General features: G+C 34.4%; 1 protein-coding gene across 4 annotated transcripts in view; it reads right to left on the bottom strand.

Annotated features, from left to right (window-relative positions):
- SCAF8 (SR-related CTD associated factor 8) overlaps positions 1-13,276 on the bottom strand; it is a 171,319-nt gene that overhangs the window by 114,796 nt on the left and 43,247 nt on the right. For 3 of the 4 annotated variants that reach the window (XM_086743406.1, XM_086743404.1, XM_086743403.1), the window contains exons 8-19: positions 12,519-12,598; positions 11,987-12,104; positions 9,110-9,247; positions 8,846-8,958; positions 8,168-8,361; positions 7,094-7,194; positions 5,679-5,792; positions 4,871-5,027; positions 3,687-3,817; positions 2,023-2,167; positions 1,411-1,491; positions 581-802 (exon numbers count right to left, since the gene is read on the bottom strand). In XM_086743406.1, coding sequence (XP_086599532.1) covers positions 581-802; positions 1,411-1,491; positions 2,023-2,167; positions 3,687-3,817; positions 4,871-5,027; positions 5,679-5,792; positions 7,094-7,194; positions 8,168-8,361; positions 8,846-8,958; positions 9,110-9,247; positions 11,987-12,104; positions 12,519-12,598 — 1,594 coding nt within the window. The remainder of the gene's footprint in view (positions 1-580; positions 803-1,410; positions 1,492-2,022; positions 2,168-3,686; positions 3,818-4,870; positions 5,028-5,678; positions 5,793-7,093; positions 7,195-8,167; positions 8,362-8,845; positions 8,959-9,109; positions 9,248-11,986; positions 12,105-12,518; positions 12,599-13,276) is intronic. The other variant, XM_086743407.1, reaches the window with a different exon arrangement.

Raw genomic sequence — 13,276 nt, 5'->3', positions numbered from 1 at the left:
AGAAAATGCCAATGTAACACACAGCATCAAAATCAAAATGCAGCTTAAACCATATTGAGTTAATGCATTCAGTGATGATACTGCTGACAAGATCTGTCTCAGTTTCTATAACGAACATACATCATTTTAATCACACTGGTGACAAACAGACATGTCGCAGAAAGGAACATCTCTACAGCTTAAAACTGACAAATCCCACAGCCATTAGCCCCATTTATGCAAGGGAAGTATTAAAATCTTTGATGTAACTCTATAAACGTTATACTATCCTACCCTCTCCTGCTCCTTTCCATTACCACTTGTGTAACAGAAAGTTAGAATGCACTTTTAAGAAGTTTTCTAAAGGGCTCTCAGTCTCAGCTCTACTTCTCCAGTCTATGAAGAAAACATCCCTGAGCATAAGCTGCTAGAAATCCATGATCAGATGATGACAAAGATGGTTCCTAGTACTCCTCCAACTTAAATTGAAAATGATACCCAGTCTAAAACTTCATACTCCAGACTACAACCTGCAAAAAAAGCCTCAGAAGTATGACGTTTCCTGTACGCGATTGTATCAGACAATAAAGACAGTTCTTACCAGATCTATTGTTTTCACTGGAAGAAATCTGAAGGTCTGCAAGATGTGATCCCTTTTCATCTGATTCTGGTTTGTTGATTGGCAGAGGATTAAAAACACTTCCAGCAGATAACGTTGGAGTACCTAGGTTGCCAGTAACGGTACCAACTGGTAGAACAAGGCTAGTAAAAGGAACATCCTTCATCGTCTCTTGTGCAATTGGTAATGGAGGCTGTACTAAAGCTGCAGAGAAATAACAGAAGTGTATCACAGTAATCATATATCCAAGCCTTCAAGATTAGCTTGGCAAAGGTTCGGCTGATAAAATACGTGAAATTAATTACCCTGAGTGTTAAAATTTTTTATAATGATTTCTTATTTTCAATCAGCACTGTAATATTTAAATTTTTTGTAGAGACCATGAACTGCAGACAACCTAAGCAATCAGTACTCTTTAATAGATATTTTTAATGAAAATACAGTTAACTTTTACAATTAAAAGGATAAACAAATATAGATTATTATAAATTATTCTGTGACTAACACCAAATAGCTCAAGTAACAGATATATCTGTTACAGAAAGGTTCAAATATTGAACTACACATAAAAATTATAAATAATTAATTTGCTATTTCTTTTCAGTAACTCCACAGTAAGTATCAGTTTTCAGTCAACTTGAAAAGCTCTATAAATTTTTTCTCAATATCTCCTTAAACCAGCCAAATATCACTTCTGTGTTGCTGTTTCCCGTTACACAGAATTAACTTGCTTTTGATTAAATAACAAGCAGTATATAAAAAAATTAAGCTTTTCATAACACACAAACAACTACTAGAATAATCAAACTTACGTGTTGGAACAACTGGTGGGACAACAGGTGGCGGGACAACAGGCGGTGGGACCACAGGTGGAACTGGAGGAGGCATATAACCTATATGGAAAAAAATGACAAATTACTACAAGGGGAGCAAATGAAGTTTTGCAGTAAAAGCTGGCCTCCATTATTCATCCTGAAAAGCTGCATCATTGAAGACTAGCAAACAACAAATGTATGACAAGAGGCAACCGTGGTTATTTTCAAAAACAACCTCATCTTTACTGTAGATGATCTGCATGTGCATCTTTAAAAGTTATTTCTGTCAGCGATATCCCAAGAAGAAAATCAAGAGTTTTACCATTTTCCAAAGAAAGGAGATTAAGTGTAAGGATTTTACACTTTTCACTTTTATCAAAGTTAAAAAGTAATTCTGCTGTAATTCCTATTCTTGACAGAGTATAGTTGTAAAAATAATATTAGATTAGACACAGGAAATTTCATACTAGATGAAAATTAAAGCTTCAAAGGTCAACTGGCTCAAACAGTAACCAGTACCTGATGGAAAACTATACAAAGCATGATGTACACAGAAGCACACAAACTGAGTATACTCATACATACTCAAGTTCATTTTTACTAACTTACCGGGAGGTGGCTGTGAAGGGTTGAAACTTGCTCGCAAGAAGGGTGGAGGAGGAATTGCACTATAACCAGGAGGAGGGACAGGCATTGTGACAGGAAATGCAGGTGGAACCAAGCTAACAGCAGGCACAGCTGGAGCTACTGGAATCTTTTTCCATTGAAAGAAAAAACAAGCAACTTCAATATTTAACAGCACTGAATGGCATTAAAAGAGGAATAAACTGATTGAACTACAATTCATACTGGGCACTAAGCGTACCAAAGGCTTTGTAAATTTTCTGAACATCCTGAAGAATTAGATTGCATTCTGAAATAGAACCTACACTAAGCATGTGTCCTTGTAAACAAGGACACTGGAAGAATCCTATGCTATCTTTTCTTTATTCTAAAAAGAACAGAAAAATACATGGTTAAACACTATACTTCAGAATAAAAATTTACCTATGGGAGAGAGGTGAATGCAGAAAAGGCAGAGAAAGAAACGGAAGGCAAACGTAGATAGTATGGCAATTTGAGAGCACTTAGAAAACAGTGATTCTACTTTCATTAGGAAAATTAACCTATTTTAGAACAGTACGGGAAAGCTGAGCTTAGTGAATGTAATTACAAGGCTAATAATAATCCTGATGAAATCCTGAAAATTATCTAGCATTTATCAAACTTCTGTTTGAGTTACGTGTTCTGATACAGTGCAGCGTAATTACAAGTAATTAGCAGCAGAATAAAAGCAATATATGTATAAAAATATAAATTGATCACAGAGTACACTAGACAATTTTTCTGAGAAGAAAAAAGCTCAAAAATTCAATTCAAGTAAATACAAGTATAGTAAAAAACTAACATCAGCTCAAGTACTGGAAATGTCTAGACATATTAGGAAAGATAATTAGTAATAATATGAATACAAAAACATTTTATACTAAGCAACTGCTTCCCATTTTACAATTTCATATGGCCACTATAAAGAGGATTTAAAGAGTTTGACAAAGAGCATTTGTATTTATACTTGATAAACACGTGTAGTGTAGTATACTAAAGAAAAATTACACCTTATTCCTCTAGCATTCCACCATACCTTGCTACTGATTGGATGTTATTTCTCTGTGTTAGCAGAAGGAAAAAAAAAAGGCTCCCACGAACTGCTGCATATAGAGTGTAGCAACACGCTACTTGAGTAACCAGATCTTTTAAAGATGAGACTGTCCCTATGATATCCTGCCCAAAATTACTGAGAAAAATACTTAAACTTATACTCAAAGGTGATACAGGAAATGCACACAGGTAGATAAGAAACAAGTGGAAAAAAAAGATTATTGCGTTGCTTAGCTTACAGAAAGATGCTTTGCTCTATAAGCAAAATACTTTCTGTAAGCTCTTTTTAATGTCTTAAAAAACTAACGTGACTTTTTTTTTCTTTTAACAATTGCCTGTCTTAAACATTCCTTCGTTTGAGACTGTACACAACTTTGGGATATGTTGTGCATGAAACTAAAGATTTTGCTCAACCACAGTAACTGATTCTACTCTAAAATATTTCAGAGATAAACACACATGGATGCACGACTTAAGTATTTTTTATTTAAGTACTTTAACTCAGCATTAAAGTTTATCTGTCTTGAATAAAAAAGTTTGCCCTCCAGTTTTTGCAAGCTCAGACCAATACAAACCTGTAGCATAGTGACTGGTTGCGTGTAAGCTTCTGTCTGCGTTGTAATAACTGTACTCTTATCAACTGCAGCACTCTGAGTAGTTTGAGTATTTTCTTTAGCAGCTTCTGAGCTTCTGGCTGTTTCCCATTCTTTAAGAAAAGGTGTATTTTAATACAAAAAGATAAATAATGTGTTATTTTTGTTTAAATACTAAGAAGTCCTCTTCCTTATTAAGCAGTAAGTTTTAATCTGAAATCTATACAGATTCATTGCAAACAACCCCCAAACTTACTATGAAAAGAAGCAAGTACAATTATTTATTATTATAGATTTTAAAGAATGTAAATTACCTTTAATCACCTGCAATACTCTGCTTAATTATACCTGTATACAAACTCATTTTTCAGAATTTCCCAAGGCTTTTCACTGACCATTCTGTTACTAATTTGTACTATAGAGCACGCTCCAGTTTTCTGAAAACTGCTGTTGTCAACAAGTCTGTGTTATTAGCTGGCTGCTGAACAATGACAGCGAATCCTCATGTTAAACAAACCTCACTCCAACCCCCATTTCTTCCTTCTGACACTTGCTCAAAATTTTTTATATTTCAAGTATACAGGAGTGAATGTATTTCAGTAATGTTCCATGTTTCAATTTTTCTGTCATTTATACTCAGTTTTTACTCAAAGTAAGACTGCATTTTGACCTGAAAAATTATCATTGCTGTTATAAAACAGTCTTAATCTACTGTTTACTTCAGTATAATGCAGTCATTCAGTGCTAGATCCATTTCAAGAAAATACAGTACTCATGAATCTTTCACAAACCTAACAAACCTCTTAACTGGGTTACAGAGTAAGGTCTAACATTACTTGCTTTCCTGTCTCTTTGACTTTATGGAGTCAAAGCTGAACCTTAAGGTTCAGCTAAGCCCTTTTATCACAAATTCCTCATTGCCAGGGCAATCAACTAGCTACTCATCTACAAAGACAATCTAGATTTCATTATTACAGTGCCATTTATATTGTAAACAAGTACCCTGTAAAATTTAGGTAAATTGAAAAACAGTATGTGTTACCTAGAAAAAAAAAAAAACAAAAAAAACCAAACAAACAAAAAAAACCCCACCAACTTTCTGAGGATTCGCTATTACCAAAATAAATATATTTTCTAGCTACCAGAACAACTGTTAGTGTCTGTACCTGTATTTACTGTTTCCTGGTCAATCATGCCACCTTCAGCAAAGCCCTCCAAATCATCCAATTTTACTTTCTCCCAAGGAATATATGAAACTCCCAGATCCACATCCCAGAATTGCTTGTATTCTGTTTTCACACCTTTATTCAAAGCCCAGGCGATCTGAAAATAAAACCCAACCGGATAATCTGGTTAAATAATACAACCTGTGAACAGAATATTTCAGACCATTTCCCTCATGTTTCTGTCACTGCAGATCAGTCTTCAGTGACTATTTATTAAAGTTTTTAATTTTATATGAACCTGTAGGAAGTTTATCTGGCCTCTGCAACAGGTATGCAGAAGATAAATTAAAATAAAAAGCTTGAATTTGTTCTGCATTAATTCTAAAATACATACGGGGAAATCGAACATACAGTATTTCAAGGACTCATTCTAAAGCATCAGAGAAAGCAGAAAAAAACCACAGCATTTAATCACATACTTCTATAAGAATACCATCAAGTTTAATATTTGTGATCCATGTCGCCACGTACAGGGCTTAGGTTGTTACAGTCTTGTACTCTCATCACTAGCACATACACAAAATGTTCTCCAAGTATTTCCTAAGTATGAAGTCAAAATTTAATTTTACTATCTTTATATTGTCTGTTAAAAGCTGCATTTTACACAAAGAAGAAAGAAAACAACTTACACCTTATTGCTTCATTCTTCTCCATATTGTACATTTGAATGAACAACTGCTAAATGACAAATCATCAAAACTGTACTGTATTTAAAATGGACAGAATCCTTCGATTAAAATCTACTTACCTTAATAATTTTAGATCCAATTTTATAGGACCCAGAACTAAGTTTCTGAAGAGCACGATACGCATCTTGTCTATGAACCATACAGACGTAAGCACAACCTCTTGGGGGAATCATCTATGAAAAAAAAAAAAGCAAAGGTCTTAAAAAGTAGGAAAAACAGTACTCTGGATTACATAACTACACTAAGTGAGTACTAATATTAAAAAAGGAAAGGCTTACACTGTAAACAATCATTACCTTAATCGGCAATATTAACAATTTTGAGCATCAGCAAAACTTAAGCGTGCTACTGGCAGGATATATCAGTTATTACATTATCAAGAAGCAGCAGCAAGCTGAAGAATGGGCACTAAAAATGACATGAAAGATTTGAACAACATGGAGCAGGCAAGAACTGGGAGCTACACTATGACAACCTGAGAAAAACAGAGGTTGCTACCTCTTCTTAAGCTCCAAATTCACTGCGAGCTGAGCAACAGTCCTTCATAGAGGCGCAAACTAGCGATTAAAAGTATCTTGCATTTTTGAAGGGTAGAGTCCTCATTCCTTAAGCGTGATTTCCACTACTTTAATATTTTATTTAGGAAAGAAGCAGGATGTGGCATGTAATCTTTGAAAGTTTGCAAATCATGTACCACAACTGCCTTTTTTATTTTTAGTCAAAAATACAGGTGTGCTGTTATGTGGTTTAGGAGCACGCAGTAACATAACGAACAAAAATACTTAAGATGACAGATTTTAATGCAGTTCTTATAAAACTATTTTTAAGATATACAACGTTATCCTAGGTACTTAAAGCATGAGAAGCACTTTAAAACTGCTGGAGGAAGAGACAAAAATCAAAATTCTCTTGAATTATAGGCAACACTGAATACAACTCTAAACATCTAAATCTAAATTACTCTAAATAATGAGAAACGTATCTCCGAGAAAAACATCTTTTTAATCGTCACATTTTAGAATAAACACGCGTTTACAGTACAATTTATTTTCTTCCTAATGTTTTAACCACATTGATCCCACTTTAAGGAACCCTCTGTATGGAATGTAACCAAGAACAATGTGGGAACACATCAGTTTGTGTCCATTAGTCCAAGGAAAAATGACACCTGCCCCATGCCACATCACAAAAAGAGAAAAGACATAACTTTTTATTTGTTAAGACTCTTAATTTTTAAAACTGCGTAAATTGTTAGTGCTTGGGAAAAGCCATTTTACCAGGAAGTGTATGGTCTTTAGTGCCTCAAAAGACAGCACATGCAAACCAACAAGCAAGTATCACGGCCACAGTTTCTAAGCAGTGATAAAAGTCTCCTAAATACAAGCTTGAGCTGCTAAAAGGAATTCAGAGGCACAAGCATGTTTAAGGTCCTAGTCAGTAATCCCTGAAAATGCACGATAACATGCTTACTTACATTAATCGACTCTATTTGTCCAAATTCTTCAAACAAGTTCGTTAAATCCTGCTGTGTAGCCTTCTTGTCTACTTGACCTACCCAAAGAGTAGTACTGCAAACTGCCAAGAGAGACATTTACATCAACCAAAATATAGAATGTTAGCTTATAAAATACTCTACAGTACAGATATAAAGGTCCTGTTTGATCAACTTGATCTTCTTCTACGACAAGGTGACCCGCCTAGTGGATGAGGGAAAGGCCATGGATGTTATCCACCTGGACTTTAGTAAAGCCTTTGACACTGTCTCCCACAGCACTGTCCTAGAGAAGCTGGCAGCTCATGGCTCAGGCAGGTGCACTCTTCACTGGGTAAAAAACTGGCTGGTTGGCCAAGCCCAGAGAGCTGTGGTGAATTTCCCTTTGATCTAAGCAACTGTGCAGAGAAGTTCTCCTTCTCCCTGCTACCTTCCTCCTAGTATGTAAATTCTCTGTAGAAATGACAGCAGTGCACAGCAGCACTCTGCAGAAGCTGACATCCAGTCTTTCGGAAACTGTCTTAAGACATGACTGTCTTATGATAGCAAATTACTTGCTTCACATTTCTACCTGCTTGGGTTCTATGTTCCTGTGAAAAGCTGTTGAAAAAGCACTCTAAAATTTTAACAAAAACTCCCTCTAAGATATTCAAAGTGTCCAAAGTGTGTACCTCATACTTAAAAGTCTTATTAGCACATCAATTTTCAGATCAAACGCTGCTAATCTTCAAATGCCCCACAGAAGACAACACTAAAGAGAAAGCAGATTGCAACTCAGGGACAGCCCTTGGTACTCTCTGTTCAGAAGTAAAACCATTGGTGCAATAGTGTGAGTAAAATCATCAGTAGAACAGTAGGATACTTGCTTTATTCCAAGATGAAACGATGTACCTGTCTGAGTTTTAAGAAGTATCAGAAATTAATCTTACAAAAAAGAATATGGTTACTGTATTTTGTAAGAGTATTCAAGCTAGATCTTGTTATTTCAATGAAAAACAAAGCCTTTTTTTCCCCTTTAATACTACATTATTAAAACAGTAAGCAGCTGCCACTTACCACTTAGTGTTTTTGACCGTATAGGAGGCAATCCCTTTTTCTGACGTTCTTTTTCCCTTTCCCTAGCCCTTCTTTCACTGGAATATGACCGAGACGACTTTCTCTTTCTTTCTCTTGATCTTGAGCGTGAACGTTTTCTGTGTTTACGCTTACGAGAACCAGATCGTGATCTAGACCTTCTTTTTCTTGGTGACCTACAAAATACTTAATTTCAGTATGCTGAGTTAAAAAAAAATTCTAATTTAGTTGTCTTAACTAAAAACTTTTAAGCATGTTACAGACATTTCTGTTACATTCACCCCAGCTGCTTCCAGAAATAAACTTAATGCCATTAGTGTGAGGAACAGAACACACATCTTGAGCTTAAAACAAAACACATTCAAAATATTTCCTAACAGTATCTACTCTTCTAGCTCAGAAAACCTGTCCAGCTAGTGTTAGTTATTTTTGCTACCTGAACAGGTCTTAAAAAATTTAAAATAAACCATAGACACGCAAAATGAACTGTCATACAGCAAGTCTGCATCTAACACACAAAGATTAAATGAACACTTTTTTTTTCATTGCCAGAAAGTGCTCATGACAATTTTGGAAAATACAGAATTGAGAATGATAATCAGAAATTGCAACTCTGTTTCAGAAAACCTTCATTTACTTAATATAAGTTAATTATAAAACCTTGAACGAGATCTTGAGCGAGTTCTTGATCTTGAACGAACAGCTGATTTCTTTTCTTCTTGTTCAAAAATCTCTTCTTCAGCAACATCCTGTCCTTCATCTATATCCATGTCCTGAAGTCAGATATAACAGACATTCAATAACATTTAATAAATATACTCACAATATATCTGACTATATGAAAGCATACACCCATATCATTCATTTTGAAATCATTGTAGTATGTGTTTTCCTTTCAACTTCTATCAAATTTAAAAGTTTTACCTGTTGTTGAATATCCATTGAATCATCTACATTTGTTTCCACTTCTAAAAACTGCTGTTGACTACTCCCTTGCGATGGTGATGCTGAGTGCTCTGAACCAAAATTTCCTTCTTGATTCTCCTCAGGACTTGCACTTGCCTAAATAACAAACAATGATATACCATAAAAAGTCTCATAAGTCAAAATGCCTACAGTGTCAAAATGTAATACTACATGAAATAATTGTTCAAATATATCTGAAAAACTATTAATCAAGTTTCTCTTATTTTCCCACTTTCCATTAATATGAAAGCTGAACTGGATATCACTCCATTCCATTCCTTTTCTTGCATCATCCTTAAATATAAAAACCTTGAAATAGTTAATATTCCTGACTATGAAAAAAAAAAATTACTATCTACTTATTGAATAAAAAAAAAGTACACTATTTGTTGCTTAATTCAGCTGGCTTCAAAACAAAAACTCATAGGATGAACAACAGTGATGGCAGCAATATATATACAGTGACACTGGAATATACCCATTGGCCACCTATGCATTAATAAATTATATGTTATTATTAATATAATGAAAATATTTGCAACACCTAGTGAACTAGTTAAAAAATTTACATTTAACTCCAAACTTTCTTAGAGTGCGTGATTTAAGACAAGTAATTACTCCAAGACAAGGAAGGGTGGTGTGTTATTTATGTCAGCATGTCAAATACAAGAGACCTACCAAAACAAGCAGTTCTGGAAAAAAATCAAAATTAAAAAATGTAAATGATCGCTAAAGAAAAAATTATAATGGCCTGTACATTGGACTGAAAGTACAGATTTGGAGTAAGTATCTGTAAGATACGAAAGAAATTCAAGAAATACAAGAAATGCAATGAAAATACTCAGAAATGCTATCAGGACAATTTTGACAAGTGATTTTAAACCTATAATCCAGTATTGCAGGGAAACATTTCAGTGATTCTCACTACATTTTCACTTTGATTAAACAAATGCTAGGTATTTAATCTGCCAGGAGATGAAAGTTAGCAGAATGATATGTATTACCAAGGGTTTGGGGTTTTTTTTTGTTTTATCTTCATATTTTTAAAGACTTCATAATGACAGTTTGCAGAAAAAAAATAAATTCTACTGTAATTCAGTTAATGCATTTGCCTTCTAACATTATCTGTTTTATCTCATTTTCCTTAAATTTAATTACTCTTCAACAATCTGTTTCCTGATATCAATTCCTACATTTCTTCTTGTTCCTCCCGTCTGTCTCCTGTCCTCCCCTCTGCTCCTAATCGGATGTTTAATAATTGTTTTGTATTTTATCTTTCCCTCGCTTTCCCTTAATCTTTCTCACTGATGCTTAAACATGGAATTAAAGAAAATGTTCCTCATAACACCTTGCAGTCATTACAGAGTAGTTCCAGCAGAAGTCTGTATCTTTCAGCTGCTATCAAGGTGAAAATGAAACTTCCTCTCCGTACTGACTGGATAAGATGCTCAGTGGACTTGAAGTGAAACAACTTTTGGACTCAGAACAGAAAATCAGTTACTAAGGGGTCAGTCATATGAATATTCTACCCATAAATGTACTGTAATATTTTCATAGATTAAACTAGACTCTAATTCTGCTTATTTTACAATAAGGTATGTATTGAGCATTTTTTTTTTTTTTTCAAACTAGATAGTTACTTTTAGGTATGTCACACGAAAAGCTCCTAAAACAGCTCCACTCTTCAAAGTCGTATTTCTTCACAACATTTTTTAGTGTTTAAAGCCAGAAATTGCCAGATAACCACCAACATCACAAACTACTTAGTCTGTAGCTTTTTTGTACAGACTTTCTCAGTTACTGCACTTAAATGAGAAATGAAAATAAAACATAGTAAAATAAAACAGTAGAATAACAACACAGTATCTAGTAAAAGTTAAATTACTAATTTTCTAAACAATTAAAAACTCAAAGTCACAAATTCAAAATTGAAATTATGTTCTTGATTGAAAGTTGAGCAACTGCACCTTTGCACAGGTTAAACTAAAATCCCCAACAGATGTTTAAGTTTGTGGTGCTACATTTTCTTAGAATCTAAGATTTTGAATTTTACTGTGAAACTAGATCCAAATACTTTACAGTAAGTCCACTTTATATCTGGTCAGTATCAAGACAGAATAAACTTTTCTAATGGGATCAGGAATTGGGATCAGGAGGGTAAAAGAGCAGCTAAATACTGTGGACTAACTTCCGAAGAAATAAGCCAATTTACTTCAATGTAGAGTCGACAGGACTCAATTCACATAGTTAAGAAGGAATCTTGGGTCGTCTCGAGAATCAGTTCTTAATTAAGCATTTATCAGGAAATATGTGACATTATTCTTTAGCTCAGATTTTTCAACAGAATGAGACATTTATTAGCCAAGACTTACAAGCCTGGTAGGGGAAACTAAAGTTATCTGCAATTTCTATTCTGTCCTCTTGATGGTTCTGTAGCAGCAGCTTGCACACTGCTCTCCCTTCACAGACAGGAGCATAATCACTTCAGTGCTCATGTTCTTTCAGACAGTAGGGAAAAAGCTTTTTTCCCCTACATAAAGAACTGAACAACCAAATCATAGTCAGTCTGTAACTCAGCTAAAGGGTACTCTTCCTCAAGAGAAGCAAAATGTACATCTCATACATTTGATTGTAATTTTTTTTCTGCTTTAAGCACTTTCTTCCACTTACTCTACTTACTCTGCAAGCTTCTATTAGATGATTAGCTAGTGACAAAGACTTTCATTACAAGATAAGTGTCAGTTACAAGACATTTTTTTTGTCCAGAAGTAGAGTATGAATTTTTAATCAGTGGAGAATATAACTATCAAGATAGCCACAAGATGGAGTACTTACCTTTGGAGGCTGCTGTTGCTCAAGAAGCTGTTGTCGGAGATGTTCTAAATTTTGTTGCTGTAGCTGTTCAGCTAGTTGGTGAAAAAGTGAGTTGTTCACAGATTCTGGTACTAAAGGCCTAAAATGAAATAATTCAAACAAAAAAACCAACAGTTTTTCTCTTGGTTTAAACAGTTGGTAAATAGGTCTTCATAACTGAGTTTCAAGTTTAACTAAAAATGTACAACAATGAAGACAATGTAGCTAGTTCCATTTTCTGTTATCATTATCACACTAACACTAGGAATATAACTAACAAAGCAAAGAATGTGCGAACTTTAAGATGAAGTTGAGAAAACTTCTGGCACACAGACTTATACTAAATGTTTCATTAATGCGTATGTTTCATTAATGCAGTAAACAGTCTTTTCCCTTCCTACTCTTTTAGTACACCTATGCTCTGAAAGACATTTTCCTTACTATTTAAACCTAACATTCAACTGGTGTCAGGCAAATTTCAGCACTTTCCATAAAAAACATAGCTTGATCTTACAGTTGGGAAGTGGGAGTTTCCTTTTTAGGCTCTTCATTTTGTTCAGATTCTTCCCCAAAGTCAAACCTGTCCATCAGCTTCTAGGAGAAAGCAAAATAAGCATTACTGAATACTCCTTATATATCCTTTTACACATATTTACTTTCCAAAATAAAAATGCTCTTCTTTCTCAATGTTAGGAAAAAAAAAAAGATTGCAAATAACCTGGATAGAAAATTAAATGTCATACTGCTATTGCTACCAAACTCTTGAATGCATCAAATACCAAATTTTGTCCATGGCTTTCTTGAGCTCTAGCTACTATTACAACTGCAACCACATGTTCTTTCCATAGTAAATAACAGCTAGTTTGGAGGAAGGCTTAAATAAAGAATAATTTTTTGTAATGATACCTTTAATTAGAAGAAATTACTATGAAGAGGCCAACTATTCAATCCATTGGCAATCAGCAAACTGCTCTGCTCATATCAAGAGAAGACCTACAGCTTCATTACTTCACACAGAATTACTGTATTTTCACATACACGTGTCATTTAGACAACCTGAATTCCTTCAGATATACTGCTCCTTGAAAACACAGTCTGCAAAAAATCAAAGCAAGCAGTTATCATGTAAGAGGAATAAGCCTCCAGATGGATAAAAAGAAAGATATCTGACAAGGAAAAACAAAAACTTGGATAAACTTTGTTTTTATCTGTAAAGATGTCTACGCTGTAGTTTTGCTGAACTAAAAAAGTTTGGTTTGTTTATTAATTTTT

This window comes from Chlamydotis macqueenii, chromosome 3 (assembly GCF_036417535.1).
Source record: "Chlamydotis macqueenii isolate bChlMac1 chromosome 3, bChlMac1.mat, whole genome shotgun sequence".
NCBI classification, from domain to species: domain Eukaryota; kingdom Metazoa; phylum Chordata; class Aves; order Otidiformes; family Otididae; genus Chlamydotis; species Chlamydotis macqueenii.
Note: the sequence above shows the minus strand (reverse complement) of the source record. Positions and strands in the feature narration are given on the sequence as shown.